This window comes from Halichondria panicea, chromosome 13 (genome assembly GCF_963675165.1).
Source record: "Halichondria panicea chromosome 13, odHalPani1.1, whole genome shotgun sequence".
Classification (NCBI taxonomy): Eukaryota; Metazoa; Porifera; class Demospongiae; order Suberitida; family Halichondriidae; genus Halichondria; species Halichondria panicea.
Window position 1 is genome coordinate 1,767,762 of NC_087389.1, and position 27,421 is coordinate 1,795,182.

At 42.6% G+C, this 27,421-nt stretch overlaps 3 protein-coding genes across 3 annotated transcripts; 2 read left to right on the forward strand and 1 right to left on the reverse strand.

Annotated features, from left to right (window-relative positions):
* The first annotated feature begins 206 nt into the window (after positions 1-206).
* Positions 207-15,252, forward strand: LOC135346529 (adhesion G-protein coupled receptor G6-like). Its single transcript, XM_064544176.1, has 20 exons — positions 207-413; positions 465-627; positions 686-907; positions 977-1,432; positions 1,495-1,798; positions 1,860-1,898; positions 1,970-2,119; positions 2,171-2,224; positions 2,284-2,383; positions 2,536-2,858; positions 2,915-2,979; positions 4,687-4,929; positions 4,978-5,252; positions 5,298-5,406; positions 5,674-5,820; positions 5,928-5,986; positions 6,031-6,221; positions 6,298-6,409; positions 12,294-12,459; positions 12,515-15,252. The coding sequence occupies exons 1-19, from the start codon at positions 212-214 to the stop codon at positions 12,455-12,457; spliced, it is 3,378 nt and encodes a 1,125-aa protein (XP_064400246.1). The 5' UTR covers positions 207-211; the 3' UTR covers positions 12,458-12,459; positions 12,515-15,252.
* A 1,332-nt stretch (positions 15,253-16,584) lies between these two features.
* LOC135346528 (adhesion G-protein coupled receptor G6-like) lies at positions 16,585-21,887 on the forward strand. The gene is made up of 19 exons (XM_064544175.1): positions 16,585-16,923; positions 16,975-17,137; positions 17,205-17,426; positions 17,496-17,951; positions 18,014-18,317; positions 18,379-18,417; positions 18,488-18,637; positions 18,689-18,742; positions 18,802-18,901; positions 19,066-19,388; positions 19,447-19,511; positions 19,815-20,057; positions 20,112-20,383; positions 20,433-20,550; positions 20,619-20,774; positions 20,872-20,930; positions 21,168-21,394; positions 21,447-21,564; positions 21,632-21,887. Exons 1-19 carry the CDS (start codon positions 16,686-16,688, stop codon positions 21,727-21,729), a joined length of 3,405 nt encoding a protein of 1,134 aa, XP_064400245.1. The 5' UTR covers positions 16,585-16,685; the 3' UTR covers positions 21,730-21,887.
* A 977-nt stretch (positions 21,888-22,864) lies between these two features.
* On the reverse strand, positions 22,865-26,373 carry LOC135346540 (von Willebrand factor A domain-containing protein 5A-like). The gene is made up of 3 exons (XM_064544190.1): positions 25,063-26,373; positions 24,827-24,941; positions 22,865-24,178 (listed from the first exon to the last, which is right to left on the reverse strand). The coding sequence occupies exons 1-3, from the start codon at positions 26,271-26,273 to the stop codon at positions 23,045-23,047; spliced, it is 2,460 nt and encodes an 819-aa protein (XP_064400260.1). The 5' UTR covers positions 26,274-26,373; the 3' UTR covers positions 22,865-23,044.
* Positions 26,374-27,421: the final 1,048 nt, after the last annotated feature.

The window sequence follows — 27,421 nt, forward strand, 5'->3', positions numbered from 1 at the left end:
ACACATGCTTGTTGCTATGACTTCACTGAACTCATCAAAAGTATTCAATTTTGGACATCCTGTAGCTATGAATTAAGAGTTTCTGAAGCCAGATTTACTACAACTGTAACTGGTACAACAATAATTATAGTGATCTAGACATAATTATAGCTAAGTTCAGCTAGAAACCAGAAGTAATCATGAGAGTAGTAGCATTTGCATTCTTGCTGATATGTGGAGTGGTAATTTCACTAGCAGCACCCAGTTATCACCAAGTTCAACTCAACAACTAAATGTAACCTTTACTTTCGTCACTAACTCTGCTGCCAATTGTAGCACAGGATTGAGCCACACTGGAGTGTTTGTACTGATTGAGTATCGTCTATTGTATAGCCCATGGAAGCTGCTCAAGAGAGTCAGTCTGGATGATACAGGTATGCAGGTCAAGATGTAGCTATACTGACTTGTTTATGACCTTGGAGCAGGTTCAGGTGGCTGCTTTATATCAAATGACAATGTAAACATGATCGTCAATGACATGGACCCTGAGTCGGTACAGCTGCGGATCGTTCAGCCAGAACACAGTGGTGGTCTCTGCAACTGCTGGGGAGTTAAGGACTTCAGTCTCAATGGAATGCCTCTGCACAGGTTCGTTTTCTCTAGGCTAGTTGATGTTATTGTACACAATTCTCCCCTCTATATGCAGTGAAGCAGCTTGTGACTCAGTACAGTACACAAGCGTAACAAACGACAGCTGCTCTGTACAGTTCTGTGGTGGCAGTGCCAGTGTGCCGAGAGGAGTGGTCTTTCCTCCAGTGATTCTGAGCTCTGGGACAGTACTAAACTGCTCTGATGTTATAAATGGGTCTGCAGTCACCAATGACAAAGGACCACCCCCCACCACGTGTTCTGATAATGAACCAAAAATGTGAGGGTGAATTCTACAAACATTAAATTCCAGTTGTTAATTTACATTTCTCTCCCTACATGTGTAAAGAAATCTATCGTTTGAGTTGAATCTACTACCGGGTAATTGTGAGTCTGATAAGTTCTTTGATGAGGGTGTAGAGGTTTCCGTTGGCAACTGGGAAAATGATGGCCAGTGGATTCCACTGAAATTCTTTGCATCATCATTAATGAGACCCCCTGCACATCGAAAATTAAATATTGATATTGATCCTCAAAATATTGATATTAGTCCTTTTGCCCAGAAGTCAATTAACATTCGTGGCTACACTGTTCCAATCGTCATGCAGAACAACACTAATCCTTTGTACGTGAACTTTTCGGTGTGTGGAAATAATATAGTTCGGAGTGGTGTTCAGTTTCGATGGCTTCAAACTGCATCAGTGTTTGTTACAAGTGTGTACGGCAACGACATAAGGGATGTTTGGACCATGAATAGTGTGTCTACCTCCAACCCCATCTGTGTATCCAAGAACACCGTGCAGGGGTAAGCAATAACTTGTGTATATTATACGTATTTATAATCATGCAACCTGGTGTGAACTATAGGAGAGTATATTGGAGCAGTGATTTCAGAAATAGTGAATTTTCAGATGTGTGCTCAATGGGCACTAATGAACTTGTTTTTGGTGCCACTTGTGTGACGAATGATTGCTTTATGAGGCAAGAAATCACAGCCAGTCGAATAGCAACCACTGTCCCTCTGAATGTCTCTATGGCCCCACCCCTGGCATCCAGTAAAGCTGTTCAGCTCTGCCCTACAGAGGATCGCTTTAATGTACAGGTAATAGCTGACTATGAGGCAACTGCCCGGGAGGAACTGGCAACTGTATACACTTTAGTGAGGAATAACGTGAGTTAGAATATACTGTTTGCATAACACCTGTCTACGTGTGTATCTCTTCCTCGTCTAGATCGAGACTAGCTCCACTTTCCAGATAATTTCCAACCTAGTAAGTGTAAAACACGTTTTTGATATGTGTACAGGGTTCATTTTATTGCATGCACCAACCCACTCATGCAGACACCTGCACAAGCTGCTAGAGCCCTGAGGAAGTTTGTGACGCAGAACCCACAATTCAACGAGACAGTCGTCGTTTACCTTCTGAGTGATATAGTCATACGTGTTGAGAACAGTGATGATATCATTGATGATATTCGTGGCTGTAGTGATGTGAGTTTATATTGTTCAAAATATTTAGCTTTTGAATTAAATAAATTTCAGGATTTGCTGGAAGTGGCCACAACAGTGATTGCAAGTACTATCACCAGAGAAGAAGTGAGTTAGTTACCTTGTATCTGATACTTATGTTCACACACACACACATGCACACACAGTCCAACACTATTGCTGGCAGTACCCTGCTAGACACTGTCGAGAGGATAGCCTTCAACGTACTCACTGCAGATGTCATGATTCCCTCAAAAGAACAAACTGGTAAAAAATTATGTGGTTTGCCTTGGTGGTTAAACACAGGATGTTAAACCATAAAAGTCTACACTAATGTCTTATCTTTTGCCTAAAACATTAGTACTTGGCAACTGGTCGGTGTCAAAGCAAAATTCAATTGTCAATTGTCCTCATTGCAGAAGTCGTTAATTTTGAGACCCAAGTGGACAGTGACGATACATCTTTGACTGGTATTGATGTGAGGGGTAACTCTATTCGAGTGCCCACTGAGTTAGTGAGAATGGTAGCTACCGGTACAACTGGACCAATCACTGTGGCCTCAGTTTACTACAGGAACATGAGTGGGCTGTTGCCCGGGACTCTGCCGGGAGAGAGGGACACTGATCTAGCATCTCCAGTGGTCTCCACCAGTCTGCAGTGCGGGGATAAGATCTGTGACACAGCCAACATTCAACTCAGTCAGCCAGTCATTGTGACACTGAAACACAGTCAACGTGCAAAAGTGAGTAATTTGTAATAATTACACACAGTATAATTATTACGTGTATGTGATTACAGGATCGTATTGAAAATGACACTACCAGTGAAGTGACTTGTGTATTCTGGCAGTTCATCAGAGAAAGGTTTGTGATTCCTAACAAGTGCGTGTAGTTGCTTTAACTTGTCATACTTTGTTGCCCAGTGAGTGGGCAGATCAAAGCGATCCAGTGCTCAGTATATGGCATCACTGCCATGGCTACCATATATTGCACTGGATTATATCAAGGGCGTATACAGAGAAGAGGGCGTGCAACTCGCCCTATTCTCAGAATCATCCGACTTCGTATTGAGCTATTTTTAGAACTGCCCACAAAAACGCCCACGCGTAAACTTTGACCGCACAAGGTAAATCAAAGTATTTTTTTATATCTGTGCTAGCTAGCTAGCTCGATTGCAGCATAATAAAACTAGTTCTTAGCAGCAGTATGGCTCGTACTAGCAGTGTCAAAGGCAAACCATCCAACAGTTGCAACTCCAAGAAGATGAAACCTAGGTACAATAAACCTGTCTTCCTGAGTCTCTGGTACTTCTTAACAATGCACCCAGCACTTAACTTCCTGCTCGAAGGGGTTGTCTTGGACCTTGCTGGACTAGGACTGGTCATGACACTTCTCTAAAATAATACTGCACTGTTAGCTAGCTAGCAAAGGCAGCTCTGATGTACAAGCCCATCATTATAAAAACAACACTGCCCACTTGTTCACGTCTGTATACTGGATTCTATTTTTAGCATATCTGGTCTCTGATACGAAGTCGGATGAGTACGTAGGGTAGATAGTGAGTTGCATGCCCTCTTCTCTGTTGATTATATGCACTTGAACTGTGTGTAAATGCAGTAGATTTCTTTAAGAGATATCCATTTGGAACTTATGCCCCACCATCCCACACAATAACTCATTTGGTCCCTTTTATAGACTACTACTTTTATAACTACTAGTGGGAAGAAAACCTAAACATTTAAATTCAGCAAAAGTAATGAATTCCTTCAAAACACATGTCTTTTATTACGATTTATATGACCAGTCAGACGAGTTTAACGTCATTGGGCCAACAAGTTAGTTATTGCAGGCGCCCTCGTGCAACATGCCATATATTGCACTGGATGACATAATGCCCTCGGGGCCTGCGGCCCTCGGGCATTATATTGTTCCAGTGCAATAGCACTCTGGCTGGGCAATAACTAATACATACTTACCGTATATGCTTGATCAGGAGCCGCAGCTACTAAATGTTTCATTTTGCTGGAAGAGGAGGCTACAATTCAAGAGAGGCCACTGTTCAAGAGCGACGTTTATTAGCTCCAGATAATTTAGTTTGTCATCTAAAGTTGTTTTCACCTGCATAAACTTGAACTCTGCCATGAGAAAGTCTTTGTGAAGCACTAACAAGCTGCTACTTGTAGCTACGTACATGTAGCTAGCTGCTAGTAATAATTTTTTGGCTGCCACGTGCAGAAATGCTAGAGTCAAAGTTCACTGAGGCTACTATTTGAGAGCGGCTACTAAATGTTTCATTTTGCTAGCAAGGGAGGCTACTATTTGAGTGCGGCCTTTATACAAGAGCGGCCTCTGATCGAGCATATACGGTAGTCATAATCATTATGTGTCATAACAATTTACCATAATATACAGCCTTCATTAACGCCCACTTCCTTTGTTCCTTATATGGCAATTGTTCTAAGTTACACACCCGTACTTGCACTCTACACACACACACATATACACACACACGCACATACACACACACGCATGCACGCACACAACACACACACACACACAACACACGCACAGTGGCAATCCTCTGGCTCATGGACGATGGGACACTGAAGGTTGTGTGAAAAATGGCAACCTTTCCAGCTCCACACAAACCGTGTGTGAGTGTACACATCTCACCAACTTTGCCATTCTCCTCAGTGCACGGCCACTCATCCAACCCTCTGGTGTGGCCCTGTCTCTTTCAATCATTGGCTACATTGGAGTGTCTCTATCTGTGATTGCCATGCTGGCCACTATTATGGCCTTGGTCTTTCTTAGGTGAGAAAACCTTACTAAAAATACTGAGTGTTTCAATTGACAATGTAGGACCTTGTGGAACATGCGTAACTACATCCACATCAACCTGTGTGTGAGTCTGATTCTGGCACAGCTGACCTTTGTGATTGGGGTGACCCCTCACGGAGGAGAGGGTGTGGTGGATCCTGGTTGTCAGACAGCAGCAGTTCTCATGCACTACTTGTTCCTGGTGTCCTTCATGTGGATGCTCATGGAGGGCGTGGTCTTGTATCTGGTCCTTGTCAAAGTCTTCGTAAAAGAACATGAACGGAAATACATTTTTAACTTCACCATTGTCAGCTATGGTATGTGTAAATTCAACTGACATTGTTCATCCTCTCCCTATATAGGTGCCCCTGTACTGTACATGGCCCTCTGTATTCCGTTGGGCTTTGCTCTATCTGGCCTGGAGGATAGCTATGGCTATCAGCTGATCAACAGCAATACAACCACCATAGTGTGAGTTCAGTCGCTCTCTTATCAAGACCCAAGTATGCATGTGTGCGTACGTATACGGTTGTATACATACACCGATCTTTATGTTTATATTTTAAGTTTTCATGATAGTGTCCTCTAAAGGAGTGTTGGCTATACCTATTTAACTTCATGTCATTCCTATTTTTCGGCTGGGTCGGCCTTGAGTGACCCCAGAGTCAAGTTTGAGACATTATATGATTTTCTCATCAATTTCACACTATAATTATATACCTATACTTGTGTTTGCAGCTGCTGGTTGAACCCCATCACTAACTTTATTCTGACATTCATTGTACCAGTGGTGGTGATTCTCTTGGTGAATGTTTGCTTTTTTATCATGGCAATAGTTATCATGTGTAGACACCAAACGAGGCAAGGAAAGTCACAGGAAATAAGGTATGTGGCTATTTTATGATACAGACCAAGAGTTATTAATGAACTCCTGTACAGACACATAATTATTTGCACTGTGCTTGAAGTGTTTCTGATATAATTGTATACAGTTCTTGGTTGAAGTCATCTGTGTCACTGGTCACTGTCATGGGACTGACATGGATAACTGGTGAGAACAATAATACGTGAGATTTTGATTGTCAACACATGCAGGTCTTTTGGTGTTCGATGTCCCTGCTCTACTCCCAGTGTCGTACATCTTCACGATCTTCGCTTCATTCCAAGGAGTGGCCATTTTCATACTTTTTGTGCCTCTCTCTCTGCCAGTGAGGGATGCGTACTTCAAATGGTGGAAGGAAAAGTTGGCAAAGCATCGATATCAATTTCATTTTAAAAGCACCAAGGTATATCACTAACAAATCCAATCGTAATTACATGCCAGTGTATATAATTAGCTATGTACATTATTCTGCATTTCAGAGTGCCGCTCTCAGCAGTGTCAACACCAATGTTACCTCTCCACCTTTGGATAGTTCGTTGAAACTGGAGTCTAATAATATTATATTCAACTCGACCATGGAAAGAGAGTCAGGTGTGTGATTGCACAACTTGGAAGATGTTTCTAACACATGAGCTTAATTGCTGTAACGTGTATAGGCACCCCCTCATATAGCTTCATTGTAGAGTTGTATGCGCTAGTACTGGCCGGAGCTATAAACGTAAAAATGGTATACATGTGTGATGTTTTGACCCCGTATATCATTAATTCTACTTAAAATGACGTAATCAATATAATATTATAACTACATGAGGTGTCTTAATTCCTATCTAGCTAAGGTTTTGAACCATCAATGCATTTGAAAGGTTCAATATCTCTGTGAAAGGCTGGAACTGAACTATCAGTTGTGTAATGTGTTTTTGTCATTTTTGTGGTTAGTGACTTAGAGAGGTCACGCGATTGACAGCGTAGAGACTGAGTGTTACATTGTTGTAGTTCTTTTTGTGAGCATTAGTTTTCGTGTTCTTGTGACTGTTCTATTTACATAATTATGAGCTGATTTTAAAGTAGGCTTCGGTATAATAAGCTGATTTTAAAGTAGGCTTACTACTAGTATTAGTTAATTTGGATCACTCGGTTACATATTGGTGGCAGCGGTGGGATACTGTCTACGGTTGGTTAGACTCACCCAGTGGATGTCTGGTAGAAAAGACACAAAGTGACGATCGAGGCGACACGAGTACCGCTAGTCAAAGTCAGACGGACATGGCAGAGACAGGCGAACTAACGGAGATGTTGAAGGCCCTTCTAGAAGATCGGAAGACTCTAGAGGCTGACTTACGAGAAGAACGCAGAGTTCTGGCTGAAGAAACAGCCGAGATAGATGAAGGAATTCGAGAGCAGATGGACTTGCTACGAGGATTAGTAGAAAGAGCACACGGTGAGGGCGGTGACGAACGGAGGGTGACGATCCGAGCTCACGGATGCAAACGACATTGAGGTGACTTTTGATGTCTGCTTATGATGTACCGGTGAATCGTTGCTTGCTCCTCAACTGTCTGGTAAGGCCCAGCAGGCCTATGCAGCTCTAAGTGGGGAGGCTGCGACAAGCTATACCCAAGTGAAAGAGGCCATTTTTCGAAGAAACCTTTAGGAGACGGTTTCGAACAGCGTCAGTGAGGACTGGTGAGACTGTAATGGAGCTACGAGTGAGGCTGGAGGACCTGGCCAAGAAACGGTTGAAGGAGTGCGACACCGTGGATAAACTGAGAGACGCGATTGTGTTGGAACAGTTTTTAAATTCATTACCAGAGGAAGTGAGGGTCTGGGTCTAAGAACACAAACCAAAAACCAGCGAAGCGGCGGCCCAACTAGCAGATAACTATACCTCCAAGCCCGACAGACCCAGTCGTGAGTGAAGGAAGGAAGCCGGTAAACCCAAACCCTATTGTGTGTGCAAAGTGCAAAAGACGAGGCCATGCACAAGGCACGGAATTGTAGAGTTGGAGTGGAGGATAAAACTAGCTCTCCCCCACCTAAAGCTGAGAGGGATCTGAAAGATATTACCTGTTTCACGTGTAATCAGAAGGGCCACTACGCAGCCAACTGTCCCTCAAAGGTGAACCTCCTGTGTATAGAACGAAGGAGTAATTTCCAGGGAGAATCAGAACTGATTCAGCACACGGTAGAGCCGAAGCCTGGAATCTTCCAAACAGGGACTATCGAAGGACAAGCAGTGACGGACGTTTGCTTAGACACTGGATGTACTAGGACGATGGTACGAGAAGACTTAGTCCCAGCAGAAAAGTTATTGGAAGGCGATTCGATTGCGATATGTTGTGCCCATGGGGATACGGTAGTGTACCCCCTGGCTAGAATTCAAGTAGAAGTGAACGGAACTACACATGAAGTGGAGGCAGCTGTTTCGAGGACATTGCCACTATCGATGTTGATGGGTACCGATGTACCAGTACTACCAGCACTCGTTACGAACAAACTGGGCGACAGCCTTAGTGGTTATGACAAGAGCCAAGAAGAGAGCTCAAGATCGAGAAGAAGCCACTGACCGACGCAACGAAGAGGAGTGTGGAGTACACCAAAACGGTGTTGACGAATAGTCGTGAAGACGTTACTAACCTACCTGAGTTCGATGATGATTTGTTCAGTGTAGTACGAGAGAAGAGTATATTGACTAGAAGTGAAAAGCGTGCCCAATGCCAAAAGTATCAACCTATCGACAAACCTATGGAAGAAACGAAACGAGCGTGTAGTGGGGCAGAGGAATTCCAGAAACTCCAACAGGAGGATGTGACTCTTGAAGATACACGGAAGGCTGCGGATGCACACCCCGCTTTAACAGGTGATGGATTCTTCAAGAAGAACGGTTTGGTGTATAGACGTTGGCTTCCTCGAGGTAAACCAAGAGGAGACGAAGTGGAATAGCTTGTGTTGCTGTTGAAGTACCGACCCGAGGTGCTGAAGCTAGCTCACAAACCCCCATTTGCTGGCCACCTGGGGCGGGACAAGACTGTGAATTGGATTAGTCAGAGATTTTATTGGCCCACGATGTTCGCCGATGTGCAGAGAGTGGTGAAGACGTGCGACGAGTGCCAGAAGACAGGGCAAGTGAAGGCACCAATGGTTCCCCTACCGATATTTTCAGAGCCATTTCGAAGGATCGCAATGGACATTGTGGGGCCCGTTATTTGCGACTATGCAACCCGGTTCCCAGAAGCTATCCCGATGAAGTCTATTGATGCAGTACATGTTGCAGAGGAGCTGCTTGTCTATTGTTTGAGATTTGGAGTGCCTCAGGAAATTCTAACCGATCAAGGGGAAAATTTTACGTTAAAGTTGCTCGCGGAGTTGTACCGAATGTTGCACATCCATTCTATCAGAACGACACCGTATCACCCACAAACAAACGGGCTTGTGGAGTGATTCAATAAGATCCTGAAGTCTATGTTGAGAAAGGCGGCTATATCCGAAGGAAAAGATTGGGACAAGATGGTCCCCAACCTACTCTTTGCATATCGGGAGGTCGAACAGTCATCCACAGGATTTTCACCTTTTGAATTGGTGTACGGTCGGACAGTTCGAGGGCCCTTAGATGTACTCAAAGAGACAGGTCAAGGAGGACACAAGTGAGAGTATTGTGTCGTACGTGTTTACGATCCAAGAAAGGCTATGAAGAAGTTGGTGCCTGCAGGATGCCCAACAGACGCAGAAGCGATGGTATGACCAGAAGGCTCGTATGCTGGAGTTTGAAGTTGGAGAACAGGTGTTGGTGTTGTTGCCGACGGAATCAAAGAAGCTGTTTGCACGGTGGCAAGGGCCATATAAGATTGTAGCGAAGACCGGTGAAGTAACTTACCGAGTGGAGATGTCAGGGCGACGGACACCCAAGCAAATCTTCCATGTGAACATGCTGAGAAAATACTACTCGAGTGATTTTGTCGGATTTGTGCAGCAAGGTGATACCCCAGAGGGGGAAGACGTTGATGTCTGGGAGAACGATTGCAGTGCAGAGGGCATGACTACGGGAAAGGAACTATCGGTGGCCCAGTGCGACCAAGTACAAACTCTGATCAAGAAGTACAGTAAAAAGGTACCCGGAAGGACAGAGAAGATTGCACACTCGGTAGAAACAGGGTTGGCACATCCAATACGGCAACCCACTTACCGGATTCCCCAAGCTCATAAAGCTGAAGTCATGGCGGAAATTGAGAAGATGGAAGAGGCAGGAGTAATTGTGCCCTCAGTCAGTCAATGGAGCTTACCGATTGTTCCTGTACGGAAGAAAGACGGTTCGCTGCGGATATGCATTGATTATCGGAAGTTGAATGCTGTATCGCGTACGGATTCCTACCCAATGCCCCGTATCGATGACATCATTGACCTATTGGGAAAAGCTGGTTATATTTAACCCTGGATTTGGCCAAGGGCTATTGGCAAGTTCCTGCTTTTTCCTCTCCCATGGGCCTTTTTGAGTTTACGGTGATGCCGTTCGGTTTGCAAGGGGCCTCAGCTACGTTCCAGCGTCTGATGGACTCAGTGGTGGCGGGTCTAAGTTTCTGTGCGGCTTATCTGGATGATGTTGTCATTTTTAGCGAAACCTGGACGGAGCACCTGACCCATCTGGAACAGGTGTTTGTAGGTCTTGAGGAGGCCGGTTTGACAGTCAAAGCAAGTAAGTGCCAAATTGGGATGCGAGAATGTGTGTATCTTGGTCATGTGGTCGGGAATGGCTGTGTTAGGCCAGAAGCCTCTAAACTGGAAGCAGTGAATTTGTTCTTTGTGCCAAGGACCAAGAAACAAGTAAGGTCGTTTTTAGGCTTGAGCGGTTATTATCGACCGAATTATGCATCGATAGCTGCACCTCCATCAGATTTGACAAGGAAGTCACTCCCCAAAGAAGTGAAATGGACCGAGAAGTGCCAGGAAGCATTTGAAAACTAAAAATTTCTGAGAAACTCACCAATACTAAGGAACCCTGATTTCGGACGTAGTTTTGTGCTTCGACGGATGCTTCTGATCATGGGGGTAGGCGCAGTATTAAGTCAAGTGGACGATACTGGAGTGGATCACCCAGTTGCTTATTACAGTTGGAAATTGCTGGATAGAGAGACGAGATACTCAACAGTTGAAAAAGAATGCCTGGCCATCAAACTGGGAATTCAAGCAGTTAAGGTGTACTTGTTGGGCCGACATTTTACGGTACAGACGGACCATCACGCTCTGACATGGCTACACAGACTCAAGGAAAACAATGCTCGATTGAGCCGGTGGAGTCTAGCTCTATCCGACTAGAAAAACATTTGCAATGTGAAAGATTGCTAGGATTGGCCAGGGGAACCACAAAAAAGCGTGGAAACAAGAAATCAGACGAGAGCATAACTCCAATCCGTTACAACGTCAATCACATGTACTGGTAGTTTCCCATGTTTTCCCGTTCATGCGCCAATATACCACGCAATTTTTACTGGTGCATGGAGTGATGACCATGCAAATCCCTATATATTTATATTTTGGAATGTGCGGGCATAAAAATTAATCATGTGATTTGTACTGAATTGATGTTCCTAATACATGGAGTCTTGAGCACAGGTATACACAGTCCATCCATGCGTAGTAACATTCACGGACCGTACTGGTGACCTGCATGGAATGATGTGGTGGATGGAAGCTGCATGGTAGATGGATCTGGAACACAGTCTATATACTATGCATTGTACATGTTCATGACGTTGTAACGGATTGGAGTTATGCTCTCGTCTGATTTCTTGTTTCCACGCTTTTTTGTGGTTCCCCTGGCCAATCCTAGCAATTTTTCACATTGCAAATGTTCTGGACTAATCAGACATCTTCTCGAATATCTCTGGACTAATAATTCAGTAATGAGTATTGCTTGATATGTTGAATTTGTGAAGCATGCCTGTCAGAGAAAGGGAGCTAGAGCTGAACACTGTGAAGAAAAGCAACACCTCAGGCTCTGGAACACTGCGATTTTAGGCACACGGTTTCTTAGCCACGCCTATCTATTATTACAGTGGATTTCAGTTGCGTTTGAATGTTGCGTTGACATACGGACTTCCGTGTTGCGCTATAAGATAGGAAAAACGCGGTAAATTATTATATTGTCACGTGAGCTTCCACGTGAAAATTTCAGAGCCTTCTCAGATCAGTCTAGTCGAGCGCCGCCGCCCTCCTTGAAGGAGGTCGGGAATCAAGCCTATCCACAGTTTTGTTCTGGCCTGTTACGCAATAGTATCATGAATATCATTTATTCTATGTGGGATTGCAGCTGGTGGAATTGTTGGATTTCCAACAACAGAACAAAACTGTGGATAGGCTTGATTCCCGACCTCCTTCCGGGCAACGGTAGAGGGCGGCGGCGCCCGACTAAGATCAGTCTTAGTTCTGTTCTCAGATTATTCACAGTATATACGTGTCTGACAGTATTAAACAACATTAACAGGGACTCTGGCTGGCCTGATTACATGGAGAGTTGTGACTACCAGTCCCACTCACCATACCCTGGGTCTATCTCTATGGGTCGTTGTTGGCAAGGCCAAAGTAGAGTGGAAGTTTCAGCACCCAAAGCTACAGTTAGCGCTGCTTCTGGAAGCTGCATCGAAGTAGAAGTAAGTAAATAAAATTGGCTAACATGTTTCCATGTAATACCCTTTGTGTACACAGTGTGAAACAGCACGGGTTAGGGCTTCCCCTTCAAAATTATCTTCTAAACACTACGTATATTCGGTAAAGGTAGTGAACCCAGTACGCAAGTCCGAATACACTGTCAGAAAGCTTAGTGCTTATGATCGTTTCTCCTCATTTGATGAACTAACAGAGCAGTTGCAAAAGTGTTTGGACAAAATATCACCCAGCCAAATAGGCTACATTGAGCCAGGGCATGGATTAAAGGGGAAGCAGAGGTGGCTGTATACAGATGAAGATGTAGATACCATGTATGACATTTACAAGAGAAAGACTGAGATTCTGCTCTGGTGCTTTTCTGAGAACCCTGAAGGATCTGAGATCACTACATGCAGTAGTAAATCAAAAAAAGCAGAGACAAGTTCCAAATCTAAGAAGGAAGCAATTGAGTGCATCGTGAAGAAACTTCAAGATAAGCATGGCAACCAATATTCAGTAGAAAAGTGTAATGCTTGGGCACATTTGATTCATGTGGGAAAACACGATTCACACAATGATCCTCCAGATTTACCATACTTCCGAGGAACAAAGAAACGAAAATTGCAGACTCCTAGTGAAGGACGCGAGAATTCTCCACCTTCACCTCAAGCTGCCTCTAAGTCTTCACCATCAATTATTACTTCTCCTAGTAAAAGGGTTGGCCTCCGGAGTCAGTGCATTGAGCAGTTAGTTAAATGGCACTCACTGCTTGAGAAAGGTGCCATTTCTCAACTGCAGTATGATGAAATGCAAAAGGCAATCATGGAGGAAATTAAATCCAACTATTGACTGTTTGTAACATTGCTAAATTCGAGACTTAAAGAATCAGGAACCTTCAAATCAAGTATTGTGTATGAATGACATTGTGTAACTATATTATATGAATGGAATGCACAAATTATTTTGAGTAACCGCTGTGTCGAATCCAAGCAGTACAATGTTCACTGGTGATACTATCAAAAGCTGAGTGTATTATATCAGTTGGGTTGGTGACAATTTGCAGTAGGTTATCATGTTTTCTTAAGTAGTTTTTTACAAAACTAAACATTTCTTCTGCCGGATTGAGACCAGGACTATACGGTGGAAGAAATAGTAAAAGTATGCCCATTTGTCTGAATAGATCTGTGATATCTTGAGTGTGGTGCACAGACAAATTGTCCATTATAACAATTGAACAAGGATTAGATCCGTTGAATGGTAGCATGTTCGGTATGAGGGATCGTCTTGCATCACTTCCGCATCAACATTAGACTTAGTAACTTCAACAGCTACTACACCATCAGTGCTCATGCCAGCAATAGCATTAACTCTTTGCCCACGACTCAACAGACGTTTATTCTGTGGTGCTAATCCTCTTATTGCATATCCATACTTTCTGATATGATCTCTGGCATCTGAACCCGTTTCATCAATAAATACAAACTGGTCTGGATTAAATAGTAAACACTGAGCCATAAATGCTCCACGGAGTGTATAGCACCTTTGGAGAGCTACTTGTTGAATCTTCTTTCGAGTGATTCCATATCTTCTAAGTAGCCGACAAATAGTTGGGGGAGTCACCACAACCCCCATTGCTTCCTCCAATTCGTGGCACACCCTCAGAGAGATACATGGATGGATCCTCGAGCACCATCCCAACTGTATATATTTCTTCATGTACACTTAGCTTTCTCAGCTCTCTCCTTTGTTCGCTCAGTACAGGGTCTACTTTTCCTGTTTGCTGAAACCTCGTAAATATAGTATGCTGTGCTTGCTGCAATATTTAAGTTAGTAGCTATCTTGTCATAGGTAAGATTCATACCAATTCTTTGATAGACTACTCTCCAGCGTAGATCTATGCCATAGGCTTTCTTTCTTCCCGGTTCAGCTGACATTTTGATCTGTAGTATTACATTTGAATTTCCCGCGGTTTTCCTCTTGTAAGCGCAACACGCGTTACGGAAGTCCGTACGTCAACGCAAATTCGAACGCAACTGAAATCCACTGTATCTAATCAGACTACTCGGTTTATTCACTGTTCCACAATTACTGTTACTAATTTCATTTCATTTGATAAATAAACTTAAATTACCACATCGTGCACTGTACTGTACAACAAATACACAAATTGCTTGCTCGCCCCAAACATGCTCTGCATGCTCCTAGTTATAAGTTAAGTTAATGATCTTTACAAGCAGACTGACACAAGTACATGGATAATTGGTGAGGACAATAGAAATTACTAATATGGCTATAATCATGCACACAAACATATCTAACGCAGGTGTTCTGGTGTTTGAAGCCCCTAAACTTGGCGTACATATTCACCTATACTGTTTATTTTTTGTGCCCCTTTATTAATTTCAAAATGCTGTTTTGACATCCTAAGAACGGCCCAGGGTGTCAGCGTCTGGAAATCAAGGTGTGTCAATTAACTGCATGTTTTGCATACCTATAGTATTATAAATATAGCCGTTGTATTTGTGCATGTCTTCTGTATATGTGTCTTCAAATCTACAATGAGTTGAATTGCTAATGCACCTTAATTGCAGTATTAGTAAAACCAGTAGGTTTTACATAGGATTGGCAGTGGGTTTGCCCGTGTTTAGCAATATTTCAATTATTTTGACTCATGTTCAAACTGTTCTATCTCTGCAGGGAAAGGCCACATCAAGGAACTGGCTAGACAGATAGTTTATTTAGCCTTTTCTCTCTTTGTATCTCTCATTTCATAATCCATGAACATTTTGATGAATGAATATTGTCATTTTAAAAATTGCACTATTTCGACATTTCACCGCTCTTTGTCTGACTGACTAAGTAAGTAAGTAAGTGAGTAAGTAAGTAAGTTTCTTGCCCAGCATTTGCTCCAAGTACAGCCATCTCCAGGACATTCTGCACAGGGTTTCCAAACGACTACAACCTGGGTTACAAAGCGCTTCTTCAGATTTGCGATTGCTTCCACGAGGCAGATGACCTCTCAGCCTCTATTTCTCTTACCTAGACAATTCCGCCATCTTTAATGACTCACAGCAATTGCGTTGTGGCCAATAATTATTAATAATAGATAGGCGTGGCTAATAAACCGTGCGCCTAACTTGAATCAGTGCAGTGCTTTTCCAGAGCCTGAGGTGTTGCTTTTAATCACACTGTTCAGCTCTAGCTCCCTTTCTCTGACAGGCATGCTATATGCACTGGCTAGATATCATGCTCTTAAAATTGCTGTCATTTAATACTGATACAAATTCAACATATCAAGCAATAATTATTACTCATTACTATAATTATTAGTCCAGAGATATTCGAGAAGATATCTGATTAGTCCTGTCTTCTCTTCTTGAACTTCTGTACTGCCTCTTGACGTTCCACTTATGCATGTCATGATACGTAAACTATACTGAAAAAGAAAGGGAATCCGACTATAAAAACATTTGCAATGTGAAAAATTGCTAGGATTGGCCAGGGGAACCACAAAAAAGCGTGGAAACAAGAAATCAGACGAGAGCATAACTCCAATCCGTTACAACGTCATGAACATGTACAATACATAGTATATTAAATAATAGACTGTGTTCCAGATCCACCACATCATTCCATGCAGGTCACCAGTACGGTCCGTGCATGCATGTTATACTACGCATGGATGGACTGTGTGTATACCTGTGCTCAACACTGCATGTATTAGGAACATCAATTCATCACAAATCATCATGATTATGTGCCCGCACATTCCAAAATGGATAAATATATAGGGATTGGTCATCACTCCACCAGTAAAAATTGCGTGGCATATTGGCTGGGAAAACATGGGAAAACTACCAGTACATGTGATTGACGTTGTAACGGATTGGAGTTATGCTCTCGTCTGATTTCTTGTTTCCACGCTTTTTTGTGGTTCCCCTGGCCAATCCTAGCAATTTTTCACATTGCAAATGTTTTTATAGTCGGTTGTATATAGTGTTGGTTGTTGGGGATGGGAATCACCCCATGCAGTGAACTTTGACTGAGATCCACTTAACACATGCTTGTTGCTATGACTTCACTGAACTCATCAAAGGTATTCAATTTTGGACATCCTGTAGCTATGAATTAAGGGTTTCTGAAGCCAGATTTACTACAACTGTAACTGGTACAACAATAATTATAGAGATCTAGACATATAGCTAAGTTCAGCTAGAAACCAGAAGTAATCATGAGAGTAGCATTTGCATTCTTGCTGATTTGTGGAGTGGTAATTTCACTTGCTTCCAGCAGCACCCAGTTATCACCAAGTTCAACTCAACAACTAAATGTAACTTTTACTTTCGTCACTAACTCTACTGCCAATTGTAGCACAGGATTGAGCCACACTGGAGTGTTTGTACTGATTGAGTATCGTCTATTGTATAGCCCATGGAAGCTGCTCAAGAGAGTCAGTCTGGATGATACAGGTATGCAGGTCAAGATGTAGCTATACTGATTTGTTTATGACCTTGGAGCAGGTTCAGGTGGCTGCTTTATATCAAATGACACTGTAAACATCATCGTCAATGACACGGACCCTGAGTCGGTACAGCTGCGGATCGTTCAGCCAGAACACAGTGGTGGTCTCTGCAACTGCTGGGGAGTTAAGGACTTCAGTCTCAATGGAATGCCTCTGCACAGGTTCGTTTTCTCTCAACTAGCCTAGCTAGTTGATGTTATTGTACACAATTCTCCCCTCTATATGCAGTGAAGCAGCTTGTGACTCAGTACAGTACACAAGCGTAACAAAAGACAGCTGCTCTGTACAGTTCTGTGGTGGCAGTGCCAGTGTGCCGAGAGGAGTGGTCTTTCCTCCAGTGATTCTGAGCTCTGGGACAGTACTAAACTGCTCTGATGTTATAAATGGGTCTGCAGTCACCGATGACAAAGGACCACCCCCCACCACGTGTTCTGATAATGAACCAAAAATGTGAGGGTGAATTCTACAAATATTAAATTCCAGTTGTTAATTTACATTTCTCTCCTAACATGTGTAAAGAAATCTATCGTTTGAGTTGAATCTACTACCGGGTAATTGTGAGTCTGATAAGTTCTTTGATGAGGGTGTAGAGGTTTCCGTTGGCAACTGGGAAAATGATGGCCAGTGGATTCCACTGAAATTCTTTGCATCATCATTAATGAGACCCCCTGCACATCGAAAATTAAATATTGATATTGATCCTCAAAATATTGATATTAGTCCTTTTGCCCAGAAGTCAATTAACATTCGTGGCTACACTGTTCCAATCGTCATGCAGAACAACACTAATCCTTTGTACGTGAACTTTTCGGTGTGTGGAAATGATATAGTTCGGAGTGGTGTTCAGTTTCGATGGCTTCAAACTGCATCAGTGTTTGTTACAAGTGTGTACGGCAACGACATAAGGGATGTTTGGACCATGAATAGTGTGTCTACCTCCAACCCCATCTGTGTATCCAAGAACACCGTGCAGGGGTAAGCAATAACTTGTGTATATTATACGTATTTATAATCATGCAACCTGGTGTGAACTATAGGAGAGTATATTGGAGCAGTGATTTCAGAAATAGTGAATTTTCAGATGTGTGCTCAATGGGCACTAATGAACTTGTTTTTGGTGCCACTTGTGTGACAAATGATTGCTTTATGAGGCAACAAATCACAGTCAGTCGAATAGCAACCACTGTCCCTCTGAATGTCTCTATGGCCCCACCCCTGGCACCCAGTACAGCTGTTCAGCTCTGCCCTACAGAGGATCGCTTTAATGTACAGGTAATAGCTGACTATGAGGCAACTGCCCGGGAGGAACTGGCAACTGTATACACTTTAGTGAGGAATAACGTGAGTTAGAATATACTGTTTGCATAACACCTGTCTACGTGTGTATCTCTTCCTCGTCTAGATCGAGACTAGCTCCACTTTCCAGATAATTTCGAACCTAGTAAGTGTAAAACACGTTTTTGATGTGTGTACAGGGTTCATTTTATGCATGCACCAACCCACTCATGCAGACACCTGCACAAGCTGCTAGAGCCCTGAGGAAGTTTGTGACGCAGAACCCACAATTCAACGAGACAGTCGTCGTCCACCTTCTGAGTGATATAGTCATACGTGTTGAGAACAGTGATGATATCATTGATGATATTCGTGGCTTTAGTGATGTGAGTTTATAGTGTTCAAAATATTCAGCTTTGAATTAAATTAAATTTCAGGATTTGCTGGAAGTGGCCACAATAGTGATTGCAAGTACTATCACCAGAGAAGAAGTGAGTTAGTTACCTTGTATCTGATACTTATGTTCACACACACACACATGCACACACAGTCCAACACTATTGCTGGCAGTACCCTGCTAGACACTGTCGAGAGGATAGCCTTCAACGTACTCACTGCAGATGTCATGATTCCCTCAAAAGAACAAACTGGTAAAAGTTTATGTTTATATGGTTTGCCTTGGTGGTTGTTTACAGGATGTTAAACCATCAAAGTCTACCACTAATGCCTTGTCTTTTGCCTAAAACATTAGTACTTGGCAACTGGTCTATGTCAAAGCAAAATTCAATTGTTAATAATATTGTCCTCATTGCAGAAGTCGTTAATTTTGAGACCCAAGTGGATAGTGAAGATACATTCTTGACTGGTATTGATGTGAGGGGCAGCTCTATTCGAGTGCCCACTGAGTTAGTGAGAATAGTGGCTAACGGAACAACTGGACCAATCACCGTGGCCTCAGTCTACTACAGGAACATGAGTGGGCTGTTGCTCGGGACTCTGCCGGGAGAGAGGGACACTGATCTAGCATCTCCAGTGGTCTCCACCAGTCTGCAGTGCGGGGATAAGATCTGTGACACAGCCAACATTCAACTCAGTCAGCCAGTCATTGTGACACTGAAACACAGTCAACGTGCAAAAGTGAGTAATTTGCATAATAATTACACACAGTATAATTATTACGTGTATGTGATTACAGGATCGTATTGAAAATGACACTGCCAGTGAAGTGACTTGTGTATTCTGGCAGTTCATCAGAGTAAGGTTTGTGATTCCTAACAAGTGCGTGTAGTTGCTTTAACTTGTCATACTTAGTCATAATATACTTAGTCATAATTATTTGTGTCATAACAATTTACCATATACAGCCTTTATTAACGCCCACACTTTGTTTACGCAATGTTACACACAGGAATTGACTTCACCCTAATGTATGTACTACTTCCTTTGTTCCTTATATGGCAATCTTTCTAAGTTGCACACCCGTAACTTGCACTCCACACGCGCACGCGCACACACACACACACACACACACACACACACACACACACACACACACACACACAGTGGCAATCCTCTGGCTCATGGACGATGGGACACTAAAGGTTGTGTGAAAAATGGCAACCTTTCCAGCTCCACACAAACCGTGTGTGAGTGCACACATCTCACCAACTTTGCCATTCTCCTCAGTGCACGGCCACTCAACCAACCTTCTAGTGTGGCCTTGTCTCTTTCAATCATTGGCTACATTGGAGTGACTATCTCTGTGATAGCCATGCTGGCTACCATTTTGGCCCTGGCCTGTTTGAGGTGAGAGCTTTAATATCCCAATGAAGTTTATCATAATTATCATAATAATTTCAGGTCTCTTTGGAGCATGCGTAACTTCATCCACATCAACCTGTGTGTAAGTCTAATTCTGGCACAGCTGACATTTGTGATTGGGGTGACCCCTCACGGAGGAGGACTTACGGTGGATCCTGGTTGTCAGACTGCAGCAGTTCTCATGCACTACTTGTTCCTGGTGTCCTTCATGTGGATGCTCATGGAGGGGGTGGTCTTGTATGTTGCCCTCGTCAAAGTCTTTGTCAAGCACCAAAAGAGATACACTATTGGCTTCTTTCTGTTTAGCTATGGTGAGTGAATATACTATTCTAGCTATAATTTCAACTCTTTATGTATTAGGTGCTCCTCTGCTGTACATGGTTCTCTGTGTTCCCCTGGGCTTTGCAGTTCCTCGCCTGGTGGATAGTTATGGCTACATACAAAATGCCAATGACACCACTGCTATTCCTAATGTAGTGTAAGTGTGTATAGTGTCTCCTAGATTCGTTGTTACATCATTTGTTCGTTCCCACACTCTCCATGCAGATGCTGGCTGAATCCCTATTCTAACTTTGCTCTGACTTTTATTGTGCCAGTGTTGTTGGTAATCTTATTGAATATCGGCTTTTTAATCATGGCACTGGCCATCATGTGCAGACACTCGGGAAGGCAGACCCACCAGTCAAAGCTGGACAAAGTAAAGTGAGTGTTATTGCGTTACTGATCTTTACTGTATTGCATTTGCGTAATTGTTGTGTTTGATGGTTGTTTTATTGACGATCTTTACCTTGCTTGTTAGGTATTGGTTGAAGTCCTATGCATCACTGATCACTGTCATGGGTCTGTCATGGATAATTGGTAAGCACAAAAATTGTCTCAGAGTGTTTAGTAGAAGCAAGGGCTTATAAAAGAAAGAAGTCTGTATTCAAACGCTGCATGACATGATAATTCATACTGTATTAGCTGTCAGCTTACAGTACTAGTGTGCCTACACGAACTTCTAGCACTTCATGCACATTCATCATCTATGCCCTTTTTTCTTTTGTACGCGCCTTTGGTATAATTATAAGTAATCACATACAACCATCAATACAGGTGTTCTGTTGCTTGGGATCCCTGTATTGCTCCCTGTATTGCTCCCACTGGCGTACATCTTCACAATCTTTGTTGCATTTCAAGGACTGGCCATTTTCATAATATTTGTCCCCCTTTCCAAGCAAGTGAGGGAGGCATACTCTAAATGGTGGAAAGTCAAGGTGGCAGAGTCGGACATTCTCAGCAAACACTTTGGAGAGTTTTCGACAATACAATTGAACTCGAAGGTACATAGACCTGCAGCTATGTAAATTTTTACCTTTTTCTTGTAACTTGCAGAATGGTACTCACGTTACTAAAGCAGATTTCCCAGTTAGTATGAATCACTCTCAACACCTCTCATGCAAGGTTGATATAACCATGGATACAGATTATCAAGGCTCAGTTGACAATAAAGGTCAGCAGACTGTGCTTCTGCCACACAACAATCTATTATCTTGCAATGTTTCCCTTGTTATCTTTAGAGTCTACAAATGGTTCCGTTGGTGAGGATGTGTGTGATGCTAATGGAGCTACAGCAACGAATGGTGTTAACACAAGTGCTAAGTTTACTACCTTTTGAAGTCAGAACAATTATACTTAGTAATGTGTTGATTTGTGCTTTTTGTTAAAAATTGACCCACAACAACTTTTGTTGACTAGATTTCTAAATCATTTGCACTTTCAAAGTCATTGATAATTTGTTCAATTATAATAACACAAAATAATGCATTCCACTTATTTTCTGGTTCATAATTATGCTGGTGGTGGTGATTCTCTTGGCTTCTTTGTCATGGCAATGGCAATAGTTATCATGTGCAAAAGAGACAAAGAAAAAGAGGAATGAAGTGAACGAATAAGCTCCAACATTATTCAAAAATATAGTTGTATAATTATAGTGGAACCATTTTAGGTGGAAATGGGGGTGATCGTAAAAAAAAATGTGTGTAAATATCTCCTGAAATAAAGTATTTCTGGACACATTTTTCTTATCAAAGTTAGAAATTTTATTCAAGCAATTACTCCGTGTAATTTTTGGATCTTAGCCGGCTGTAAGATCTTCTTCAAATCTCTCCCTAACCGAAACGACACTAAAAACTAGAGTACTACAGAGGATGTGTAGAGCTATAGATGTTGTGACAAAGTTCCAAACCTTAGCCGCAAACCGTTGGCCTTTTCTCTCCCTAACCGATGATTACCCACTATAACAATTGTTTACTGTTTTATTAATAATCACGAACCCACCACCTTATGTTGTCATGGAAACATGTTTGGTTATGTTGTAGCTTATTCAATCACCTGTACACATGCAATGGTATCAGCACCATTTCTTAGAAATGTTCCAATCATAAGATATTTGCATTTAAGTACTCGGTATTCTACTTTCATGCACTGCATTAATTGTAGATCTATACAAATCTGACAGTGTACTATTATATTACGTTTTTGGATGGAGTTTAGCTGTAGTGACTATTCAATTCTATATACCAGGAAAAGTCTCGAGTCAAGTGTGTACATGTGATTGCACAACTCAAGATCAGAAGATGTTTGGTAATAAGTTATAGGAACCTCCTTGGTAATATAAATTATAGGAACCCCCATGCAAGCACAGCATATTTCTTTCAGTATGTTACTGGCCGGTGCTACGTATTGAAGAACATCATACGAAAATTAAAACGACGAAATTACTCTACTGCAATAAATTCAATGTCACTATCCCGAGCTGTATACAAATAAAATACGAAATACTTAAATGGGTACAGTATGCATTTCATTCTAAAATTTGCACCAACGAAAATTATCCGCTATATATACGGTAATAGTGTTAAGGGGTCAAAACAATAACAGCACTAGTACTGATATTTCATCTATACACTAATCCATAGACCTATATAAACCTAAAGTAGTTTCTCAGCAGTTTTGAAGACATTGTCCAAGGATATTCCGCTTGGAAGAGCCTGTTTTTTCAGCCAAGAGTTTGCCTTCATTGCTATCAGCTCCCATTCTTCCTGTTGGCCAGAGAATTTCTTCTTTAGTAGGGTAAGAATCAGTACGGTGGCCCAAAAAGTACTCGAAATATCTTCTGGGGAAGCATCTTCAAGCTCTTTCAAGGGTTTCCCCAAAAAGTTAGAAAAGGTAGAACTAATCGCCCATGATCCGTTGGCTTGCTGTGCATTGATAAGAGCTGTCAACGTGTCTGTAGGTACAGGTGCAGAAGCCATTTTTGCGGACAGTTTTGGTGGCGGTACGGGTGCAGAAGCCATTTTTGCAGACAGTTTTGGTGGCGGCAGTGCTGCTCCACGTATTTCTTCATCGAGAGCCATTTCTTTAAAGTTTTCCTCTACATCGAATTCAGCTTCTTCACACAAAGATTCCGACTCGTCATCGTCACTGCTAGTACCAACATCATCCATAGAAGCAGCAATAGGTGGAGCTGCAGCTTTCAATGAAGGGGAAGAGGAATTTCGTTTTCCAAACAGGCTTGAGAAGAATCCCCCAAAGCCACCCCCCTTTTTCCCAAAGCCACCCCCCTTTTTCCTTTTAGCAGAGCGGCTAAAATTTAATGAAGCACCAGCTGCTTGAAGATCATAGGTTAGCATTGCTCCACTAACAGTATCTGAGCTCTCTTCATTAACTGCAATAAATGCTGTATGTGATGAAATGACACTTCCTTCGATGCTCAGCTTTATGACATCCGCCTTGCTTTTTTTTTGTGACTGCCAATCCTTGATAAGAGCTTTTGCGGCAAGATGGTGAATTGTAGGAAGAGAAGGCTTTTCAGGGGTTAGCTGGATTTCAAACGATAGATGTTGCTCAATTCTATTTTCACCCATTTGTCCCTTCAGAATTGCTGTACCTTTAAAAGGCAACTTGGCAGATATCACTCCATAAACCACTAGCTTTTCGCCATTGTAGATTGGAGGGAGATTATCGGGGCTCTGCAGAACTTTGCATTCTTGTCCGGGCACTTTAAATTCAATACTCACATCTGTCACTGATGGCTGAAGTGCTCGCTTTAGGCTTCGAATGACCTGAGGTTTAGTGGAACATAAGATGGCGAATTTATACCTACGTATGTTTAACTGATCACATAATATTTTTATGATTAGCTATATATAATTATACAGCTATATATCTCACTTGGGGGTCTGTATCATAGCAACTGGATGGGGTTTAACTACCGTAAACTCTGCATTACTCATAAGCTCCCTTGCGGACTGATTTTATACTACATCTACACAGCCCAGACACTTGTTGGTAAGGGCAGGACAGATGGGTGGGGCTCGCTAAACACCACGATAGCTGGAAAAAGGGTGAGGCTCATTGCTGGACATGGACAAGTTAATGCGTACAGAGTGGTGGAAATGTTATGGCTTAACGAAACAAAGTGTGATGGCTAGAGATGATCTTGAAGACAAAAGCTGTATTATCACATTGTGTATCAATTAGAAGGGGAAGGATCTGCAGAGAGGTTAAAGTTCAGCTGCTTCTGGAAATGTGCATGGCTAGCGCTTTAGTGGAGACTATAACTCACTGTTAGTTTTCGTCGCATTGCAACTGCTGAGCAGTTACAGCTGAAATACACAGATGGATAGACAGACACACAGTCAGCTTTATACCGTGTTATTATTCAGGCACTTATTAATCTTTCATAAGTTTTTCGGATTATATATACACACCTTTGGCTGCATTCTCTCTCCTTCTTTGACAAACTCTGAGGCTCCATTTCCAGCTCGGGCCAGTCCTTCCACGAGAGACGTTGAAGCTCCTGATCCGATACCAAAAGTGAAGCACCTAAAAGGACGAAGATAAATGCCATCTTAGTATACAGAAGTTGACATATATGTGCCATTGAATCCAATGTGCCCCAATGCACGCTATAGAATGTACTAAAAAACTGTATCATATCCTGTACCTTGCAAAACCTGAACAATCCTTCACTTTCTGAATGCATCGATCAGTATTACTGACAGAGCCATCAGTGAGTACAAATACTTGTCGAGAGAAGCCAGGACTAGGTTGGCTGCGAAAGATGGCTTCGAGTGGAGGAAGTAGCTCTGTGCCACCAAGGTCCGCCTGAAGATTCTGTAGGTGAGCCATGGCAGTATCCAATGTTTCTTGCATGTATGAAACACTGTTCTCGGGAAACAGCTTTTCGAATCTTGATCCAAAACCGATTATGTTGAAGCGGGAATTTTCCGGCAGGCTTTTTAAGAACAGAATTAGAGTTTCACGAGCACTTTTGATGTATGAACCACTCATGCTACCACTACGATCGATCAGGAATATAAATTCACAAGCTGCCTCTATCTGTTTGAAATCAGGAAAAAAGTTCACCATCACTGCTTGATCATTCATAAACTTTCCTTCACCATCTTTTCCCCTCTCTGTAAGAACTGTGGGTTGGTGCAGGTTCTTGTGCTCAATCTGGATTACAAGATCACTGTCGATAAATTTCCCTTCAGAAAGCGTAACAATGACACAATCTCCTTCTGCGTCTTTGACTGTTTTCAACGAATGGGTGGGAGAGGTCACATCAGCTACCTGAGCAGAGGCATTCAGAACACTGAGCTTAAATCCATTAACGCTGGAAACTGTAGAATGCTCAACTTGACTAGTCGGTACTCCAGAAACTGGTGCAAGAGGATCAACTGAACCAGCTGGTGTGTATCGAGGTTTGAGGGTAGACGGAAGGGAAAATCGAATCATATGCTCTGCATCGATTGGCAGTTCACCGACAAGCTCAAGATGAACTTCGGCACTTTTCTGAGGAGGAAGATTCCCCAGTGAAATGCTAAAGACATCACCACTCTTTTCTTCTCCTAGTGCAGCAGATTGCCCGCTGGCAATAGCATCGTCATAAGCAGCTCTAGCTTCTTCTTTTTCACGAATCTCAGCTTTGATCTTTCGACCATCGATGACGGCTGTTAGTCCAACAACAGCATAGGAATCTTCCAATGGAAACTTGAACAGTACTTCAATGGGATCCGGGGAATCATTGAGGTATGTCAGGACAGATTTGAGTCCTAGCACATAGCCTTGTATCTCAGCATTTACAGAGACATCTCTCAGAGGTATCGGGGTTTTCTTTCCAGCCACTAGTAGTCCAAAGTAGTCAGCAGACATTGTAGCGTGCAGCACTCTAGAATTGAAGTGTCGAAGTGTACAGGGATTTGAGGAGTTCTTGCAACTGTAATGTCGAGAGCGGAAGTACCTGTCACGTGAACAGTTACGTAATTATGGCTCATTACAAACCAATTTTTCTCCAATAAAGCCTTTAGGCCTGTTTATTTTGGGAAAAAACGACCTATACAGGAGGCTTTGCTCTATCTGCAAGCCTTTGCACAGGGGCGGATCCAGAGGTAGTTCGTTGGGTTCGTACGAACTACCCTTCCAGCTAGTATATATTAGCTAGCTAGCTAACTAACTGTACTGTCGTGACAAAGTCGTACAAAGCTCTCCGCTTAATAAAAGGGTGGGGCTGGTTCTCTTTGCATAATAAAAGGGTGGGGCTGGTTCTCTCTACATAACAAGAGGGTGGGGCTGGCTACTGCAGCCACATTGATTTGCACCGTGGTCAAGCCAGGGGCGGATCCAGGGGTGATTTTGAGGGGCTGAAGCCCCCCCCTTTTGAAAAACTACCTATGTATTGCTAGTCTGAGGTTACAACAATTTTGCCACCAACCTTGTTACTTATGCATCTGCATGTAGACTCACTGACTTAAGAGATGCTAGACAATTGCCAAGTCTAGCTACTAAGAGTATAAAGGATGTAGGCTAGCTAGCTGGACATGCATACTATACTAGCTAGTAGCTAGAACTAATAAAGTGCATAGGTCAACTATTGCTGTTGCTGAGTCAGCTCCTTGTGCAATGTTTTGTAGCCTCGATCATATCCCAGGCCTCTTTTCCTAGGCCTTGTGAAGGAGGCTATTGTGCATGCTGTTGAGCTGCAACATGATGGAGCAGATCTCAGACTTTTTCAGCTAGTTGCAAGGAAGCAGCCTTATCTCCTCTCACTCTCAGTGCAGTCTGGGTAGGCATTGTGATTCTTTCATGTACCAAGAGTGCATGAATGTAGATGTAACATCTACAGTATACATCCTTTTGTTGATCAGAACGAGTTTTTTGTATTAACTTTTTCATACATTCAGTATTCACTTATTAATATGACAGTTCAAAGGTAAAAGTGTGAGCAAATTGTAAAAAGCAAAAAATTTCGCCTCCGGCGAGGCGGGAGGGGGATGCTCCCCCTCCCATACCCACCCCCTGGG